The sequence below is a fragment of the Mastomys coucha genome, unplaced genomic scaffold (assembly GCF_008632895.1).
Source record: "Mastomys coucha isolate ucsf_1 unplaced genomic scaffold, UCSF_Mcou_1 pScaffold20, whole genome shotgun sequence".
Taxonomy (NCBI): domain Eukaryota; kingdom Metazoa; phylum Chordata; class Mammalia; order Rodentia; family Muridae; genus Mastomys; species Mastomys coucha.
In genome coordinates, this window is record NW_022196903.1 from 112,730,955 (window position 1) to 112,750,707 (window position 19,753).

Sequence of the window (19,753 nt, forward strand, 5' to 3'; positions counted from 1 at the left end):
CTGAGGGACGACTGTAGAGATGAGATGAAAGAAGCCATCATCAGAGCCTAGAGGACAGCAAACGAGCTGACAGTACTAGTCTGTGTACCTAGATGTTTCCAACAGGTATGGGATGCATGGTCCTGGGGAAGAGGCTCATGTGTGCTGACCAAGAAAGTACAGTAGATAGATAGATGTGATTCTTGATGCTGATCAGGGAACTCTCTCATAGACCTCACAAGAGGGAGCATGGCTTACTGGCAGACCTTGAGATTCTCATACCCAGCTTCAAGCACCCACCCACTCCCTGGCCAATCTTTTGTACCTAGGTCCTACCCTTTGACTTCTCCAATACAGATGGATCATTTTAAAGCAGCTCCAAGATATGCAAAAAAGTAACCATGTGCTTTGAGAGTTTTCAAAATGGAAAACATAATTATGTGTTAGGCTCATGTCTGCTTGTATTATCATTAAAAAAAAAAAGATTGTGTGTACCGCATGGGCTTATGTGCACCATATCCACTCCTTTGCAGCTAAATACTGGTCAACAACTGAGTGAATGTATTAGTTTAAAAAAAAAAAAAAGAATGGGAAGCCCTGGAAACTGCTGACTAGTGTGTTCTGTGCTTGTGGCTTTAAGCTGTGCAGCACGGCATTCATTCTGTTAGTCACATCACCATTTCCCATGATGCAACCAGGTGCGGCACTGTTCCCCAGTCTGGTAAAGAGGCCAGGTACTCCTTTGCCAGGCAGTATGTCTAAACAGCTGCTCTGCCAGGAAAAGAACCTGAAAATGCTTGATTCTCTCACTTCCCAAGTCCTACAGACTAACACAGTCAGATGCCATGATTTCCATAGAAAGGAGACACCTTGGTGAGACAGGTCTCACTATGTGGCCCAGGCTGCTCTCCAGCTCTGAATCTTCCCACTTCAGATTCCTGAGTACTGGGCGCACAGGCATGAGCCACTGCGCTGAGCTCAGCATGGTTTTCTTCTTGCTTCCTAAGACAGTCATGGATAAAAAGTTAATCAGAATGTGAATACCCTACAGTAAATGCCCCAGAACACTACTAATGGGCACAGGATCTCAGGAAGTCCCAGAGCAGACAATGGTGTCCACAATTATGCATGGGTCTCTTGACTTTTACTCTTGGTGTTCGTAATGCAGACACACAGACCGCATCTGAGGTGACCATCAGAACACATCCCTGAAGTGGGAGCCTGTTCTGGCCACACCTGTTCCGCTGCCATCTTAGTGTCAATTCCTCCTGGGTGATGGATGCTTTCATAACGTAGTCAGATCTGATGTGGACAACCTGCTTGGAAATAGAGTGAAAAGGAAGAGGGAAGTTGAAAGATAATCAGAGTTGGAGTGGGAATCTAAGGGTGCATTTTCTGCTGAGACCAGCCCATGAGGTGAGAGAGAGGCCCTAGCCGGCCAAGTCTACTGTGAATCTCCCCAAACACAGAGCACTCAGATTCTTGTCTGCCACTGGAGATGGCCTGCTGGTCTCCTCCTGCTTTTCCAGATCATAACCAGTCTTATCACAGGGGTGTGACCAGGCTAGGATAGGCTAAAGAAGGCTGCAGCACACAGTTTTTAAATAAGTTTATAATTTCCTGATGGATTTAGTTTGTGAATAAAAAAGAAAAAAAATTGAACAAAGTGTTTACAATAATTACCAAGGCAAAGTTGAACAGAACACATCTTTGTGATGTCATCATCAGGCCGGCAATTTGACTCTAGGAACTGCACACAGGTGCACCACTGATAGCAGCTGCAGCTGCTTCACACAAGCCATCAGGCTGCCACCATGGCTATCTATAGGGACTCAAGCTACAGGAAGCCAGTGCTCAACCTTCTGGGCTCCCCACTAAAGTGCAACATGCCTCTTCTGAAGTAGGGGTGCAGAGAAACGTCCCCGTCCCTGTCCTGGGTTTCTAGTCTGCACTGGGCAGCTGGGCCAATGGATGGCATGTGCCTCAGGTGGGACTAGATGCTTTAAAGGATGGGTGTAATACTGGTGTGGTGGGAAAGGAGCTGGGCTGGTGTGCTTACTGTGGCATAGCGGTGGATGGCCTCGCCTCAGCCTGGCTCATTTCCTTCCCTGACTCTGACATCTCTGGAGCCAAGGGAGTTTGTGTCTAAAAAGCTTCAAAGGAAAAAAAAATAGGATCAGGAGCCAGAGAGAGCTAAGCTCTGAGGGCCATCCATGGCACCTGGCCCACAGGCTCCAGGAGACCAGGCTGCCCCATTAGATGGTTATGATGAGATAGCACCAAGTGGGCAGGAAGAGGTCCTGTGGCCTTGCAAGCAGGGGCCCAAGCCCATGTTACAACATAGCACTAGGCACACAAGGCTTGATCCAATGTCAGGGTGAGAGGGTGGTTCTAGGGTCACTAACTTTGAAACCCCTACCCAGAGGTCCTGAGGATGTAGAGAAAACCCTGACACAACTGAGAGTCTCTGAGCCCCAGATTCTCATTTCTCCACTGAGCAGGTGTCTTGTTCCCAGGCAGTCACCTAACTCAGGTGTGGTCAGTGTGTCACCCAAGGGCTGGCCTGGCTACCACCACACTGACCTGGAGGGGGAGGAGCTAGGCTGCCCATAGCTTGAATTCCTTTGTTAACATGATATTGATGGGTTTGCATCTTTTAAAACACAGCTCTTTAATTTTTTAGTTCTATAACTACTTTTTTAATATTTTAATATTCTCAACAATGGACACAATGTAACTGCCCCGTTCTCTGAATCACACAAACAATATAACAAGCAGAGAAACAAGAGAGGTGGCAGGAGCAGGACAGATACCAGCTCCTCCAATCAACCCCTAAAATCCCTTCTCCCACAGTAGAGGCAGGAGGAGAAGTACCTACAACAGGGTCACAGCACTTGCCAAACACATAGGGAAGAATCAGGAGACACTTGGTTACAGTTTTGACACTAAAAAGTTTGGAAAGTTTCTGTTTAAAAAGAGTACAGACAGCCATTTTGTTCAGAAGGGTCCCCAGGTAAAACATGTTTTCTTTTTCCCTGAACGTCCTCTGGGTTCACAGGAAGGAACATGTCTTTGAACAGTCAGAATCTTTGAGACTGGCAGTGACGGCAGGAACCCGACAGGCCCGTGGTGCAGCCTCATCCCTCTGGCTTCTTTTCCATGGCTCTGGACTCTGCTGGCAGGAGGTGAGGCAGACTTGAGAGTTACTGATACTGCTGACACAGGGTCTGGTGGGACTTAGGCCTGTGGATGTCACATCCTACGGAGCGACATATCCTTGCTTTGACTCTTCTTCAAAGACCTGGAGGGAGGCCAGTGAGTCTGTGCTTCAGTCACATAGGAGGGTGTGATGCCAAGCCAGTCCCAGTGTCAACAATGGAGGGGAAGACAGTAGCACGTGAGAACCATCTGGGCTAACCATCTCTCCTGAAAAAAAAAAAATTGAGCCAACACATTCTTCCCAGGAGGCCAAACACAGGACACGGCCAGCCACAGCGTGACCTTCAACACTGTTGGTGGTCTTCTTCAGTTTGCTCTCCTGGGGCTTCTAAAGCCCACTGGTGAGGAAGAGGTACACTCAGGCCTTCTCAAGTGTGAGAATAAAGGCTGGCAGGGACTGGAGGAGCCCCTCCACATTTCTGAGTTGCTAAAGCCCACTCTGACTTCTCCATCTTAAATTGTCTTTAAGTACTTGCTAATCCTAGTCAGATGTGCCACCAGTGACTCAGTGAAGGCTGGGGACAGTTTACTAAGGCATGTAGAGCTGGGAGCCCCAGGTTGGCTTCCAGCCCTCTTTTCTTACTGTCATCTTCATGATGTCACTTGGGATAGATACTCCTGACACAGGATCTGCTGGGACTTAGGCCTGTGGGTGTCACACCCTACATAGAGACATAGCCTTGCTTTGACCCTTCTTCAAAGACCTGGAGGGAGGCCACCTTCACTTCGGGTGTGAAGGCTATGAGGCTTGACGATGGAATGAAGAGATGGGGATGATCCTAGCCAACCTGTAGCGAACTCTCAGGGCCAGACCTTAAGGAACATACGTGCATGAAGACAGTCATGGAACGACATGTCCCAGTGCAATGGCAGTTATGCATTTAGGTAAATATTGGCTTAATGAATGGTAGTCAGTAGGATCCGAATGCCAGATACTCTATTAACTTTGCCCAACACAAAGACTACATTTATGGTTCAACTTTAGCTCCACAGTCTCCAGCACCATTTGAGTTGCTGGATCACCACCTGAGGAGGAGAACCCTTTGCTATAGTGCAGAGATCAGACAAGGTCTGCCTTACAAACTTGTGTTTTCAATAAGCATGTGTCCTGCAGGGTTCCTGCAACCTCTCTGGAGGACCCTGATGGAGAAGGAAGTGGTGGAGTGGGTCATATGTCCAGTTAGTAAAGGTGGCAGAAGGTACTTCTGCCAATAAATACCAAATGGGGACAAGTACGGAGGCCTGCCTGTGGTAGTCCCTCACAGAGCTGGAGCAGCAGCTGGCCAGCGGCAGTGCTAGGCTACTCCTATGGGCCTGGACTCTGCTAAGTTTTCTGATTTCCACTGTAGCCTGCGAAGCTGTTACTAAGTAGTGGTTCCTTATGTTGTGAGAATAAAATAAGATTCTAACCTTCCTATCCTGAAATACTGGGGTCTTCTACAGGATTTATGGATGGGACAATAAAAAAGCTGAGAGAACTGAGCAGCAATGATTATCATTTTTGGCCTAATTTCCATATTCCTGGTGGCCAGGCTGGGACCTCCAAAAGCACCTCCATGAGAGGTTCATGGCAGAGTCTACCTAAACCCTCACGAGGAACTCTCCAGCATCCCACACAAAGGAACACTTTATGGCAGGGAAGAAGTGGGGCCAGGGCTGTGACTGTGACAGCAGTGGCTGCACGATGTCCTAGGTTGAGGGTGTGAGAGATCTGTGGGCAGTGTTAAATTCCTTTGAGAGTGTAACGGGGCAGAGGGAGAAATGCAGGCGGAGAGGCATCTGTCTGTTTCAGGGATGAAGAACTAGACATGAACTGCACCCTCTTAGTGCCTGATTATGTCTGATAGCTGTCCTCTACACCTGGGGGGAAGGGTCCTGCAAAATGCCTAGACATTCAACTGGATCTGCATCCGATTTCAGCATGGCGCTGGCCACGCCCATGAGGTGTGCACGGCTGTGTTAAGCAGTCAGCTGACACAAATGAACAAGTATAGACCCTTAAACAGAACATGTTTCAGGGTAATAACACTGACAGCAAAGACCCTGATCTACTAATGGGACCTTCCTGGCAAAGCGGTGGCTCACCCAAGTCCCAGATACCATGAGAGTGGAGAACAAAGAATGCTGGTCTGGGAAGACAGAAGGGAGAAGGTATGCGTTCACTGCCATGATTCAACTAAGCACATCTCACAGGACTTCCACACCATTCCTATCCGAGGCTTTTCCAAGGATGGGCACTGTGCACACAGATGTGTACACAGTAGACATTCCATAACATTTTTTGAATGAATGAATGGAGGAGAGAATGCTTGTGAATTAAGACAAACTCAGTTGTGCCAAAAGAAGTTTCTAGGCAGGTATGAGGCTGTGGCTCTGAGGATGTACCTTGAGAGTAAAGCTGAGAAGGTGGGCAGTGTATCACATACTCTAGCAACCCCTGGTCTACAGCAGCTTGGGGCAAGGTGCTGGGAGCAGAGAGGATTGTGGGTGATGCTCAGGAGGATCAGCCTGGCCCTCCAAGATATCTTCTAAGGAGTAGAACTGTAAGCAGTGACAACAGGGCCCTTCTCTCTTCAGTCAGACACTTAACCTAACAGTGTAGCATGGGAAGGTCACCGGACTTACAGAGGAGTGAGCAGGGTGAGCACTGTGAACGTCCTCCTCCTGCCAACTAAACGCAGTGCAGGTGAGACAGGCAACAGGCTGAGAGCTAAGATGCACGAAGCCAGCCTGTACCTGGGGCTCATGATGGTAAACAGGAGGGCAGAGCAGCACAGAGAGGAATTCTCTCTTCTCTTTGTCCCTGCTCACCTCCTCCCTTCTTCTCTACCCTCCGAGGAGAAAGCACTCATGCTAATGATTCCAGCTCCAAGCTCCTAAAGCACAGAATCGGAGTGGGCTCCAGCTGAGCTGAGTGGCTTCTGGCTTCCTGTTCCTGGAAGGGCAGAGTGTAGCTCCCAGCCCTGCACTGCTGATGCCAAGGGCAGTTCTTCATGGAGATCAGGAAGACTGGAGCAGGCAACATTCAAAGCGGAAGGCAGAGGACGATGGTGGACACCGACGGCTGGACTAGCACGTCCAGCTGGCAGGTCTGGTGTGGAGGCGGCTCGGACACCCATTCCTCAGGTGGGTCCTCCTCTCTGGGTCCTTGGTCACCTTCCTTGTCAGGAGCCCGTCAGGAGGACTCTTCCAGGGCATTCACCACTTGTTCGAGGATGTCAGGGCAGTGATCGGCTATCTGCTGGAGAATGGTGTTGGCGAACTCCTGCAGCTCGGCGTTATCCCCTTCAACTTTCTCCAACTCGTTCTGAAGCTGAAAGGGAAAAGGGGCAGGGTTCAGGCAGGGTTCAGGTTATTTGTACTGAGTGGGAACTCATCAGGAAAGAAATGACAAGCAGAGTTGATGTCCCTGTATCAAAAGCAACGTTCAAAATGCACACGTTTCTAGACTCTCTCGGTGAAAGTAAGGCCCAGAGAAGTCAGTGCTGAGTCCAAGCTACACACTGTTAACTTCTAGTGCTGACTACATGCGGATGGCTGTGTCCAGGCTTTGTGTGGTGCTCCTACACAAACATTTCCCTTTGCTACTCACAGCTGTGTTTCTGCAGGGGCCTCAGACTGCTTAGTTACTCTGACAGACAGCCTACCCCACTGCTGAGGAGACACACACACCCAATGTGTTGTTTTCAGTCACACTGGACAGTCCTCGTCTAACTATCATCACCAGTTCACTGTGAGAGGTCTGAAAGACTGAGTAGTGAGTGCCCGTGCTGAAACTCCTTGTAGGCTGATGGCAGGACAAGAATATTAGCAAGTAAGTCACTACCTAGTACTGTGCACTGGGCATGAGGACACACTGGGAGAGAAGACACACGGTCACTTCATTCTGGGGAGTATGAGGAGCCACTAAAGGCTGTGAGGGTCTGGGTCTCAAGAGCCAAAGAGGGGTCACTTAGGGGATCAGAGGCAGATCACAGAAACATTCGGTATGCTGAATCCTACAGTGAGGTGTGGGTGGGGGGATGGAGTTGAAGAAATAGGTGAGGGCCAGACTTCGAGAGAAGCTAGAGCTCAAACTCAAACTGGTGCAAACTACAAGGAAATCCAGTGCTTTTAAAGGGTATAGTGACACTGCTTTCATTTTCTTAGAAGGTGACTTGGAAGGTTAAAGAAAAAACGCTTTTGAATGGGCAGAAGGCAACACCCAGGAAGTGACCTTTGTAAGCACAAGGCAGAATCAAATAGGGCCGAGAGACAGGGAGGACCAGAGCAGGGGACAGAAGAGGCACATACATCTCGAACTAGGGTTCCAGGAGGAGAATGGAAACCACCTGTGATGGGCTAGCTGAGGAATGAGCTGGTAACATGGCATTTTCAAATACCAGGCAGGGTTCCAGGGGAGGAAGGAGGACACTGAAAACTGAGTGTCAAGTATAGTTCAGAACCCGGTTTAGAACCCAGCCTGGATCTCAGTGTCAGCACTGCCATTTATTGGCTGATGTGACCCTGACCTTTCTCCCCTTCTGTAGGATAGACCAGTACTATTTTCGTAGGGCAGTTTTAGAGGACTTAATGACATTCCCACATGAAAGGCAGGGTAATGCCCACTGCACTACTGTAATTACTGTTATTGACTGGAAGAGATGACCCAGAAAAGGCAGAGAGAACCAAGTGGCAAAGAGAACCAAGTTTTCAAGACCCCACTGTTTGTTAGACTCTAGACATTCTGGGCCAAGAATGAGCTTGGCACTTCTCAAGTGCAGCCATCAGGGGGAGACGGCCAATCTTCTTTCTGCTGACTGTTGACCCTGACCTTGAGGCTTAAGGACCATGTTTAGACCATGCTAAGCCTTAGTGCATCTTTAAAAGGTTCAAGACAGGAGTTAAACTATTTTCATCTAACAGTATACTGTGCTTCCAAATCAAATCCCAAAAGCTGGCAAATAACTGACCTTGGGGATGGCCTCTAGGGCCTAGTGCATGCTGGGCAAACACTTGGCTGAGCTGCATCCCCAGGATATGTTAAAGAAGAAAGTAAAAACCACTGAAAGCCACTGTCTAGAGGCACTACATTAGTAACATTGTGTCCACTGGACTTTGTATTAGTTTTCCCCTGGGACAAAATACCTGACACAGACAACTTTTAAAGAAGGTGTTACTTGGGTGCTGGAGAGATGGCTCAGTGGTTAAGAGCACTGACTGCTCTTCCAGAGGTCCTGAGTTCAAATTCCAGCAACCACATGGTGGCTCACAACCATCTGTAATGAGATCTGATGCTCTCTTTTGGTGTGTCTGAAGACAGCTACAGTGTACTTACATATAATAAATAAATAAATCTTAAAAAAAAAAAAGACATCACAGAATGGTATTTAAAAAAAAAAGTTACTTATTTCAGCTTGTGGTTTCAGACGGCTTTACCCACAGTCAGGGTTTAAGGAGCACTACTGGGGAGATGGCTGAACCTTTTAGGGGTACAAAGTCTTAGGTTCCTGGGAGGAGCCGTGCCTTTACAGGAGACTGTGGGACTTTTGGGCTGACCTTTCTTTTTTCTGTATACTCCAGTCACAAAGTGAGCACTAGTTGCCCTGCTACACACCCAACAGCAATATGGTGACTGCTTGTGAGTGCAACCCCTGAAGCGGAGACCAGCACGCCTCCTTTCTCTGTGAGATGACAGTCGTTACGGTGAGGGAGCTGACACACGTCCTCTATTTTCTGGAATGGGAAGCCAAGTCCCTTACTGCAAATACTATAGTGAAAAATACTAGGTTTTGTTTGTTTGTTTGGTTTCTGTAGTTCATCATAATTTGCTGGTAGCATGTAAATTCCTGTGACTTTCTCTCTAGACATAATTTTCTTTGTATGTGTTAAAATCTTTGCATGCAAAGACATCAGAAACCTTCCTGAATAGGGCAGTTTTACTAACCTGCAAAACTAAGTTTGTTCCCATGAGTCAGTCAGGCCTTTCGGTAACTTAAACTTGAAGTTCTATATCTTAGTACTTTATTTTCCTCCATATTTAAAATATCCATTCAAAAAATGTTCTGTCAGTTGCAATGAGTACTGCAAGATTTTATGGAAGAATTGGTGTGGTGAGACATAATTGGAGGATCACTAAAGGTCAAGTCTATTGTAGTGTGTGTGTGTACATGCATGTGAGTTAGTCTATGGATCATAAACAATATTCTGTGGAAGAGCTGCTTTCTACTAAGCCCTAACCTAATCCAGACAGGGAAGGAGGGACTGAATCTGAAGAATGGATATAAAGACGTTATCTCCAGTGGAGAAAACAGTCAAGTGTACTCTGCTAAAACAAACCAAGATTTCCAAACGCAGGCTAGAATACACAAGGCTGGAAACGCAAGCCTGAGTGCCTAACCACTCCCTCCACACTGCCTGGAGGCAAGGGGGTGATGTCATATACAAAATACCCTGCCTCAAAATGGCCCACAGTATCCTTTAGTCCTTCTTTCTGTACCCTCTGGGCCACCCCTTCAGGTCCCCTTCCTCTCAATAAACTCTTCTTCCCATTCTGAGGACATAGGGACCTTCCAACACCCCAAAAAGAACCTCTGAAACTGAATGTTTAAGCTGTCTGCAACTTTTCCTCATCAAACTTCAGCTGGTATGGGGAATAGCACAATGGTTCTTCACCTAACTCGCTTTCTTGGAAGGTTAGTGAAACCTCTACCTACAAGCTATTAAGTATATTTACAAAAAAGCAAAACATATCTTAAAACATATAATATGACCAAAACCTGGAGACTTGATACTGTATTAATTCTGCTCAGACTAACTCAGAGATTCAGTAGAGCACCCCCCACAGTCTTAGGCAGCTGCGTCTATTAGAAAGTTCAGGGAAAATCCTATACAAACATGACCACTTGCTTTAAGACAAAGGTATTTCCTGTGTGGTGGGAAAAGGTTGGATTTTCTGTTACATGGGGCTACAGGAAAGAAAACTTTTATCTATATTGCAATCATACACAAAGTCAGTTCCTGATGGATAGTAAATGTGTGTCTGAATAAAAAACCATGAAAATATTTAAAAGAAAACAGGAAGGCTAGCCATGATGTCATATGCCTATATATTCAGCACTGAGGCTGAGGCAGGAGGATTGAAAGTTGGAAGATAGCTTGGGCTACGTAGTGAAAACCTGTCTCAGAAAACCTAAGCAAAACAGCAAGCAAACTCACAAAGACACAGCAGGGCATCTGTACTGAATGGGAAGGTTAAAACAGAACACTTTGCAAATACAATCAGCCATGCTGGCCTTCTCTGCACCCTTCCAACTTCAGCATACACAAAGCCAAAGCTGTCATGCAAAGATTCCTTAAACAGAACACAAAAGAACCAAGAAAAACAGTTAATTTATATTAAAAGTAAAGGCTAGATGTGTTGATCCAGGCCTGCAATTCTAGCACTCAGAAAGCAGGAAGGTCAAGAGTTCAAAGTTACCATCAGCTACATATTATGACCAAAGTCAGCCTGGGCTGTGTAAAGCCTTATGTTCCAAACTCAAAAAAAACAAAACAAAACAAAAAACCCCACTAAAACAAAGCAAATGAACAAGCAAACAAGAACACTCAATAAAACAAAACCAAAGAAAGTTACCCAAAACAAAACTAAGAACTTTCTCTTAGAAGACATCATTAGGAAAGAGGAAAAGCAGCTGATGGGTGGAAGATGTCTGTAGTGCATGTATGCGACGGGGACTAATAGTGTAATACATAAAGAACACCTATAAACCAGTAACAACAACGGAACAACAAACACAGAAGGCCAAGAAACTAGAAGAGTACTTTACAAAGAACTCCAGTTGTCACTCTGGGTTTGTCTGCAGCTGCAGGAAATTCCTGAAGACCCCTGAACACCTCATGGACAAGCAAATCCACTGATAGTCATTTCTATAAATATAGTGAAATAAGCTGATGTACTTATATGTAACCTACATCGTCACCTCTAGGTTGCTCATACTGCCAGTGCCAAGTATGCCACTATATGTCACTTATAGAGTGACAAGGGAAAAAAGGAGCAGACATAGCCTAACTATGGTACACAGTAGGTATTCGAAGTGACCTGCGAGGTGACTTACAGAGGACAGTTGAGGTGTGACAAGGGGCTGCTGAGGTGTGGCCACAGTACTTCCTTCCTGGGGCACTCACTCACCATACTCACTCAGCTGTGTATTTAGGCTTTCTGTGCATGTTATGAGAAAACCACCACCACTAGAACTCTCCTGAGACAAACCCTACCTGGCATGATGACCTCTCCTTCAGAAGCCCTGGCCCTCCAACTCAACAGGCCACAGCCTCTAGTTTCTTTCCTACACCCCATTCCCTCCTCTGCCCAGGTGTTGCTCTTCTTTTTTGCTTGTGACGCTGGAGACAGAGCCCAGGGTTTGGTGTGTGGTAGGCAATGGCCTGGCACTTACTGCCTAGCACTGTGTTACTCTCCCGGCCCTTGTGCACCTGACAAGTGATCCACTGCCATGCTGCTGTTCCTGTCAGGGCACTGGTGTGCTAACCTCTAGGTCTTGCAAGCTCAGAAGGTGATCTAGCACTCCCCTCTCCTCCCAGCCCTTGTTCTTCCTTCCTCACACCCTCTCTTGAGCAATCCTGTTTACTTTAGCTTTAAAGAGTCAAAGTGGATGTGGTAGGGTACACTTGCATCCTAGCACTTGGGGGACTGTAAGTTTGAGACACTGTCAAAAATTTTTAAAAGTATAAAAGGGTTAACAGCAGGAACTAACTTTTGCATCTATTTTGGGCAAAAACTATTCTAAGTGATTTAGTGTACTAATATATTCAACACACTTTCTTTTCATTACTTCTATGCATAACTGAACAAACTCCTGGTATTATAATTGTGTTGTTGCTTCTCAATTTTCACTATTATCAATGCTCATCTGCTGTGACTCCTGTCCACAGTCCCATCTACATCTACAACTATTTTCTTAAAAGCCCAAGTCAAAGACATAGGGATAATCTGTCAATAAAGAAGTTGCTGGCAGGAAATAGGAGGTTGGTATTCCAGCAAGGAAAAGAACTCTGGGATAGAGGATGCACAATGAGATTTGCTCCCAACGCTGATGGAGACGAGTCTCATGAAACTGAGGAGAGGTAATTAACCATTTGGCAGGACTTAGAATAGAATAAACGCATTATATAAGTTAGGTGCTATCAGGGAACAAGAAAAAGCTTATGGTTCAGGCATTTATTCATAATTAATTAAGTCTCAGAGTCATTATTTTGGGAACTTGGTTGCAGTTGCACAAAGAAGTTTGTGATGTGTGGCCGAAGCATTTGAGATTAACTACAGATTTTCAGCCAGCAACAACAACAACAACAAAAAAAACAACTAAGAGCCAGTTTCCCTGTTGTAGTAGTCAGGAAAGCAAATCACAGCCATGAACCAACCACCCTGGCCTTACAACATGGCAGACGTCTGAGGGGCAGCTCTTCCCCTTACCAGCAGAGCTAAAGGCTGCGGTCTGTGACTCCTGAGAAGATCCTCTGCCAGCAGGCTGGAAGGGGTAGCCTTCTCCTTTCCATCCCCAGAAATGGCCTCCCCCGGCTGACATGGTGTGGCAGCTCCTGCTCCTGCAGCCTGCTCTGCACACGCCCCATCCCTTGCTTGCCTGTGTTGTTCGCTTACCCAATTGTGAATACTCTTTCTTCTGCACATGCTATCTAACTTTCTCATTCCTCATGGCTCAGCTCATCCCTTTCTTCTCAAGTGTTCCCCATTCAAAGGGAACACTGCCGCAGGATTCGTTCTGTCTTTTTGCTTTGTTTTGTTTTTTGAGATTTGTTCTGTCTTGTTCTAAGAGATGCTCTATGCTAACTTTTCAATTAAACTCCTGGAGGAATTTGTTTTATACATGAAGCTGTCTAACAAAATGCTTGCAAAGAGCAGACGACCTAAGAACGGCCAGTGAGTCAAACTGCAGGAACAGATACTAATATTTTCTGAAGACATTTTCTGTTCTATCTCTGCTGCTGGGCTGAGTGCAGGCCCAAGTGCACACGGCTAAGTGCTCTGCTACCTAGCTGCACCTCTGACGAGCCTTTAAAGATTGGCCCGCTCAGGTAGGGTGCAAGTTGGTAACTCAGTGCTTATTTCATGGAAGTGCCTGGGTTCCAGCTCCACAGAAACACAACAAAGAAATCAAAATCATATGGACTTTCTGGTGAGACAGGCCTGCCTGTGTTGAAAACACCCACTCTGCTCAGAATTCCCAAAAGATGGAGTGCAGGGGCAGGAACAGGCCATGAAGGTAGCCACTGGCAAGAACTGTCTAGTTTGGCTACTCTTGAAGTAGTGATGCGATTTCTGAAGGAGCAAAGAGTCCCAATTGGAGCAGTGATTACATGTGGAGCACTCACGGTGATGTGCACAGTCTGCCATGGAAAGTACAGTGCAAGAGGTGCCTTGGTCTCAAACACAGAGCTGCTGTCACAGACAGGAGGCTCAGCAAATAAATGAAGCACAGATAGGGGTTCTACAACTTTCCACCAAACATAGGTGTTGTTGGGAAGGGATGGCTATAGGGTTGGCCAGCCTCCGTGCTAAGTAACTCGGAGATCAGCCAACATGGATGGGGCAATGATAAGAAACATAAGCAGGATGCATGGAGCTAGAGAGAACAGCTGCGGTGAATTGGCTGCCTTGGGAGCACTGCCTAGAACATCTGCTCAGCGGACGCTATGACTTAAGAACAGGACCTGTATGTCTCTCCACAGATAAGGCACACTACAACTGAGAGCCACCGGAGACCCAAATGTAAGAGATTCTCAGAAGAGAAAAAAGTTAGTATTTTGTAGATTTGGCTCCATTTCAAGATAAACTGCTGTGAGGTCAAAGAGAGGTTCTCTGATGGGCATCAAAGGTATATCCAGAGAGGTCTCTCGATAAACTTGGTAAATGGCTGGCATGACTCAGTTAAGTCCCCTTTCTAGATGGTGTGCTGGTAGGCACAAAATTACATAGAAATGCTTAGTTTGCTTTAAGCAGGCAAGAACTTGAGTATTTTAAAACAAAACAAAACAAAAACAAAAACAAAAAAAAACAAACCAGCTAACTCCCAGGACACGGACTTTGAAGTCAGAGCAGTGAGAGTGATGAGGTTGGTGCCCTGGAAGCAAGCGGCAGGTCAAGTAGACACGGCCCTGTCTTGGCTACACTTCCTAGCTCCATAAGCCAAACCAGCAGCAGTTTAGGAGTTATGGAGACACAAAACGAGCTTTCCAGTTTCAATTCTCAAACATATGGAAGAAACTGCAATGTATTTTGCTACTTTGCCATTCTGAACAGACCATAAAAGCTTACCAGATTGGAGGGACCTAAGAGCACAATGATTTCTCAATCCGGAAGCTATTTCCTACAGGCATCTGGTCACTGTTTTCACACTGTAGAATCTACTAGCATTGAAGCCAAGGAAAGCTAGAGATTGATCTTGAAGACTTTTACGCTTCCCTACAGGTTAAAAATGGCAACCTTTCCCTCCCCCAACAGCACTAGTTTATGCACTGAGATGAAGTGACTTGTGCCTTCTCTTTCCTTAAAGAGAAACAGCAGAGTACTTCATGCTGAAGCATGAAAATCATGGAATTCCAGGACTGTCTCCAATATTTTTATATTACAACAGAGTATTTGTTAATCATGTACTGGATGAATGCTAGCCTTAATGTGACTGGGCTTTTCAAGATTAAGTTGCCATTATTTTTATAATTAGTTTTCAAAGGTTGAAAAGAAATTAAGGACCAGGGCCATGGCTCAATGACAGCCAGGGCCCTTGCCTAGCATGCCCAAGGCCCTGGGTTACGTTTAAAGGTTTATCCCCCTCCGAGCCAAACCTAAAACCAAATAAAGAGCTCCTCTGCCACAGCACTGGAAACACAGCAGCTCTGGATTTCCCTGTCTCTGTCCTTTTCCTGTCCTTCCAGAGCCGGGCAAACATTCAATCACAAAAATACAAGGCTTATGCATGTTGGAGTCAAAGCACTGTGATTCTGAAATTTCAACTCATAGTCTAGAGAGAGCAGGGTGATCACTGGTTCCAGTCTCCACCTTACAGGTAAGACAAAGGCCTTAAGAGGTATAATGGAAGGCTGCTAGGCTGGTGAACGTACACACTTCAGGAAACTTAGCATGCACTACCCAGAGCCAGCCTGGGTCAGAAGTCAGAGCCACAGTTTCCAGATGCATGCACACTCTATCTGCAAGTGTTGCTAATACTTATTAATGTCAATCTCTGACCTACTTATAACCAGACACGTCTAAAATGCTTTCCTGTCTAGGGCATTTGTCTCTAGATGAGATAATCTGTGTCCCCTCTGTGATACTGTGCCACTAACAACTCCCAGGTCCGTCTCTCCCCTGGGAGTCCCACTAACAACTCCCAGGTCCGTCTCTCCCTCCCCTGGGAGTCCCACTAACAACGCCCAGGTCCGTCCCTCCCCTGGGAGTCTGTCTTGCTAGAGTGCTCTATCTGTTCTGAATGTGTAGAGAGAGAGAGGACAGGAGGAACACTCATGACTAAGAAAGAGAAAACTGTGAAAAGAAGAAACTTAACAGAGCAGTCCCACTGCTTTGGCTGGCGTCCTCTGCACTAATTTTGAAGGGCCAAGAGAATGGGAATCAATTCCTATAGAGGCAGGTCCCTAGCACACTCAAGGAGCCGTAGTATACTGTCACCTTCAAACAATAAGCCAGTCAGCACTGGGGGCTTACTGAACAGAAGCATAATCCTGAGGCAAGGGGTCACAAGGACATGTTGCCAAGCGTGGGATCTGCTTTATATGGTCTTGCAGAGGCACGGTCTAAACAAACATTGCCAACTATCTAGAATTCTAAAAGTCTTTTTTTTAAGTTGATTTGACAGTACCTTACATTATCTTTCAATTATCTGCTAACTGAAATGAACTGAGACTTGCCCACCATTTTCAAAATGAAAAGAAACGTTCCTCCTGCTAAAGGGATCTACCACAACAATAGCAATATTCTGGGGAGCACAGTCCCAGGCAGGGTGGCTGGCCAGCCCTATGTGTTTAGTTTGGCTCTCAGAAATAAAGAATGTCAAAAGGGAAAGGATGGAAAAAAAACCCCACCTCCCCTTACTCCCCCCCAATCCAAACAATAGATTAGGAAATCTAATGCTGAAGCTGTCAGGGTGGTAAGAATCAGGCCTTGTTGCAGCTGAGATTTAAGTGCAGAACCAGCATGAGGCCCACTCCATGTCCACCTGATGTCTCTGGCCAAGTGAAGGGAAGAGAGAGGGAGCCTTGCAGCCACTGTGGCACGTGTACAACATACCTACTCCAGGACCGTGCTTCCCAACTGTGGGATCCCACATTAATGTCATAGGCAAAGACTGAGCAGGCTCCTGTGCTCACCTGGCTGATTTTCTCTCTAAGTCTAGTGCAAGCCTGATATATTATCCGAATGGCTACTCCTGGACAAAGTGACAGGATGATCCTTTAGTGGGGTACAAACTCCTGGCCCCATAAAACAGAATCATGGGAGGTGTCTATAAGGACCAAACCTTCGTCAGGTGGGATCATCTAAGTGGTCCCTGAATGAACATGGCCATTCATGGCTGACCATGCACAGTGGTGAGACATGAGTATCACATTGTGACAAAGAATGCCTGTGTCGGGTTTGGCTGGCATGGAGACAGATGGGGGTAGGGTTGCATGTTACTATTTTTTGCATGTTGAAGGGAAGAAAATATGGGATATGATTGGAAAGCTCCTTAAGGAAGGTTGTGGCTGAAAGAAAAAAATATTCCTATAATCTCTTAAATTTCAGACTTTTGCTGTCTTGACATAGGTCAAGAAAGGTAGGACAGAGACTCTAGGGATATTTCCAGTCTAATCTGGCTCAATGAACACTTAAGGCTTTCCATGCTATGAGCACAGCTCCCCAAGAAGCATGCAGAGCCATGGCATTCAGACACTCACAGACTTGGCGAGCATGTGCAGAAGAACAGACACAGCGAAGGTGTGCTCAGCCTTCACGACAAGTTTAGGGAGGAATTCAGCTAAACATAGACAGGGGAGACTGGGAAATCCTGGAGTCATTCTTCTGCATATAACCTGAGAAGGCCAATCCAAATAAACCAGAGCCCAGATAAGGCTGCACATGGCCCTGAGCAATTATCCCAGTGTCTGTGGCCACTGCTTATGGCTGTATGGCACTTCATAGGACTTAAGGTAGAACACTAGGGTTCTTCTGTCCCACAGGGAACAACAGCCCTGAAGGGGGTAAATAAACTCTCCCATACTCCTTATTCCTCGCTATTCCCTTTCTCCACCAGGATCCACAGGCTTGGGGGGTACACTCAATTGCAGCACCATGAGACACACTCACCTGAGCTGGTACTCACTACACCGGCAGCATCATGACAAGAAGTTCTGCATTTGAAAGCGTCAGTTTCTGCTGGAGTTGGCACATTGAGAGAATTTACTTCCTAGGCTGCAAGGAGCAGCAGCGGCCAATACCTGAACCAGAAGCCTCATTTGCCTCCTGGCTTTCCCATCTCGGATGAGGCATTTCACCTCTTTGGCTTCAGCTGTCTGAAGACAGGTGCTCTTCAAATTCTTTCCAGACTTCAGGGTGTGTGACTAAGCAAAGCCCCTTATGGGGCTTTATCAAATGGGTTGCCTTATCAAATGAGAGTTAAAGGATGAGAGCCAGCTGGAAGCCACAGCTTTTTCTAGCTGAGGAAGGTTCAGCTCATGAGAACTCCACTGTGCCTACTCTGGGTCTCATTAGCAGGAGCCACAGACTCCATACTTTATCTCCCCAAGATTTCTTCCTTTTGCTTGCTGCATTTTGAGTTTAATTTGTGGAACACTTTCCTTAGGAATGAATGCTGATCTGATTTAGTTTTGCTTCAGCCTTGCAGATGTAGAGTGATATCACAGAGACTCCACATGTATCAAATAGCATGAAGTCAGAGACTCTGGAGACGGAGGATGCTTTAACACTATGCCTGCTATGATGACAAGACTAACCTTTTTTGCTAGGAACACTGGAGTGGGCACTATGCCTGGTCCATCATACTAGCTTAAAGTCACCATCACATCACATGCTTTTCTGCCAAGTTGGAAATAAGATCTGTCTGAAATCTGGCTCACCGTCTCATAGTTTGATTTAAAAAGTCAAGACTCAGTCTGATAACATTAAAACCATTATTTCTCACTGATAAGGACCCCATGACAAATTTTATTCACTAGAACTTGATCTTTTGGGCTAAACAGTGAGCATATGCTATGTTCAGCATTTTCTTTTGTGCCTAGTAGCCCTTTGCACTAAAGGGAGGCAGAGCAGCAGGACAGTTGTGCTGTGTGTGAGAACCATCCCTGTACCCACCCCACAATGTTCCTGATTTTATTCACTAGTGACGTTGTTATGGCTTTGTGACTCTAAAGACTCTTTCAGAAAGGCCCTGTTACTGAATGTACCTCACTTGACTTTCTGGGTGGAAGTAACCAGCAGTCCCGAGTGCCTAAGGGAGTGCTGGGTAACTCACAGGTGTGAAGTTCTGTAGCACCTTTTACCTTAGGGCAAAATCCCAAAGGGTTATTTGGAATGTAGATTATACATTTTCTATAGCTGGTATGGTAATCAGCTAAATCAAACCCTGAAAGAGCGGCCCAATAGCAATCAGGCCTGAAGCAGCTCCTACAATGCTTTTATGGACTGAGCTGTGTCCAGCTAAAATCTGCAGGATGAAGCCCTAACCCCCAGAGCCTAGAGGTAAGGCTGTACTTGGAGATGTACAGCCTTTAAAGGGTGATTTATGTTAAAGTTACGCTTTTAGCACATGCCCTGCCCTGTATGACTGGTGCTACATGTACGCAGTAGTAGTGTGGATGAGAAGACATCATGGATGCTCAGGTACACAGGCGAGACCATCTGAGAACACATGAGAAGTCTAACACCAGAGAGCCAAGGATTCCAGAACCAATACCCTGATCTTAGATTTCCAACCTTCAGAGTAAGAGAAGATACATTTCTATGTGAGCCCTTACATGGTGTATTTTAGCTGGAAGAAGCCAATAGATTGCTGTTGGTATGTAATGCTGTGGACCACGGCCATTTATATCTTCTAACTCCCTATGTCAGGAAGGACGGTAAGCGTGATCTGGCCCCATCTTTCTGACTCAGAATCAGAAGGCTTTCAGCACTTCATGGCAGTGGTGCCAACAGTAATAGCCAGAATGTCTGGTAAGTGGCTGGTATGGAGGGCAACTCAGAAGAGTTGGGAGGTTTTGGGCCAGGCAGGGAGGCTGTGTCAGTATTTTCCCTGACAGGGTGGTGTTGTGGTGGGGGGTGGGGTAGGTGGGTGGGCTTTGTGTTATGGGTGGTGGTCATGTATGTAGTGGGAAATGGCAGCAATATCTGAATGTATACTGAAACTGCGTGTGTATTATAATCCTTTTTGGGTTCGTCTGGGGAAGTCAAGTTCCATGGGAGAAGGGTATGGTTTTATTCATATTTCTATTTAAAGTATACACAAGTTTTTTCCCCAGAGACTTGCCAGTC

General features: G+C 46.2%; 1 protein-coding gene across 7 annotated transcripts in view; it reads right to left on the minus strand.

The window, feature by feature from the left end:
- Window positions 1-1,573: 1,573 nt before the first annotated feature.
- Window positions 1,574-19,753, minus strand: part of Erc1 (ELKS/RAB6-interacting/CAST family member 1) — a 301,008-nt gene continuing 282,828 nt past the window's right edge. For 4 of the 7 annotated variants that reach the window (XM_031383184.1, XM_031383186.1, XM_031383181.1 and 1 more), the window contains one exon: window positions 1,574-6,511. In XM_031383184.1, the coding sequence (XP_031239044.1) occupies window positions 6,374-6,511 (138 nt within the window). In that variant the 3' untranslated portion in view covers window positions 1,574-6,373. The remainder of the gene's footprint in view (window positions 6,512-19,753) is intronic. The other 3 variants (XM_031383183.1, XM_031383185.1, XM_031383180.1) reach the window with 2 other exon arrangements.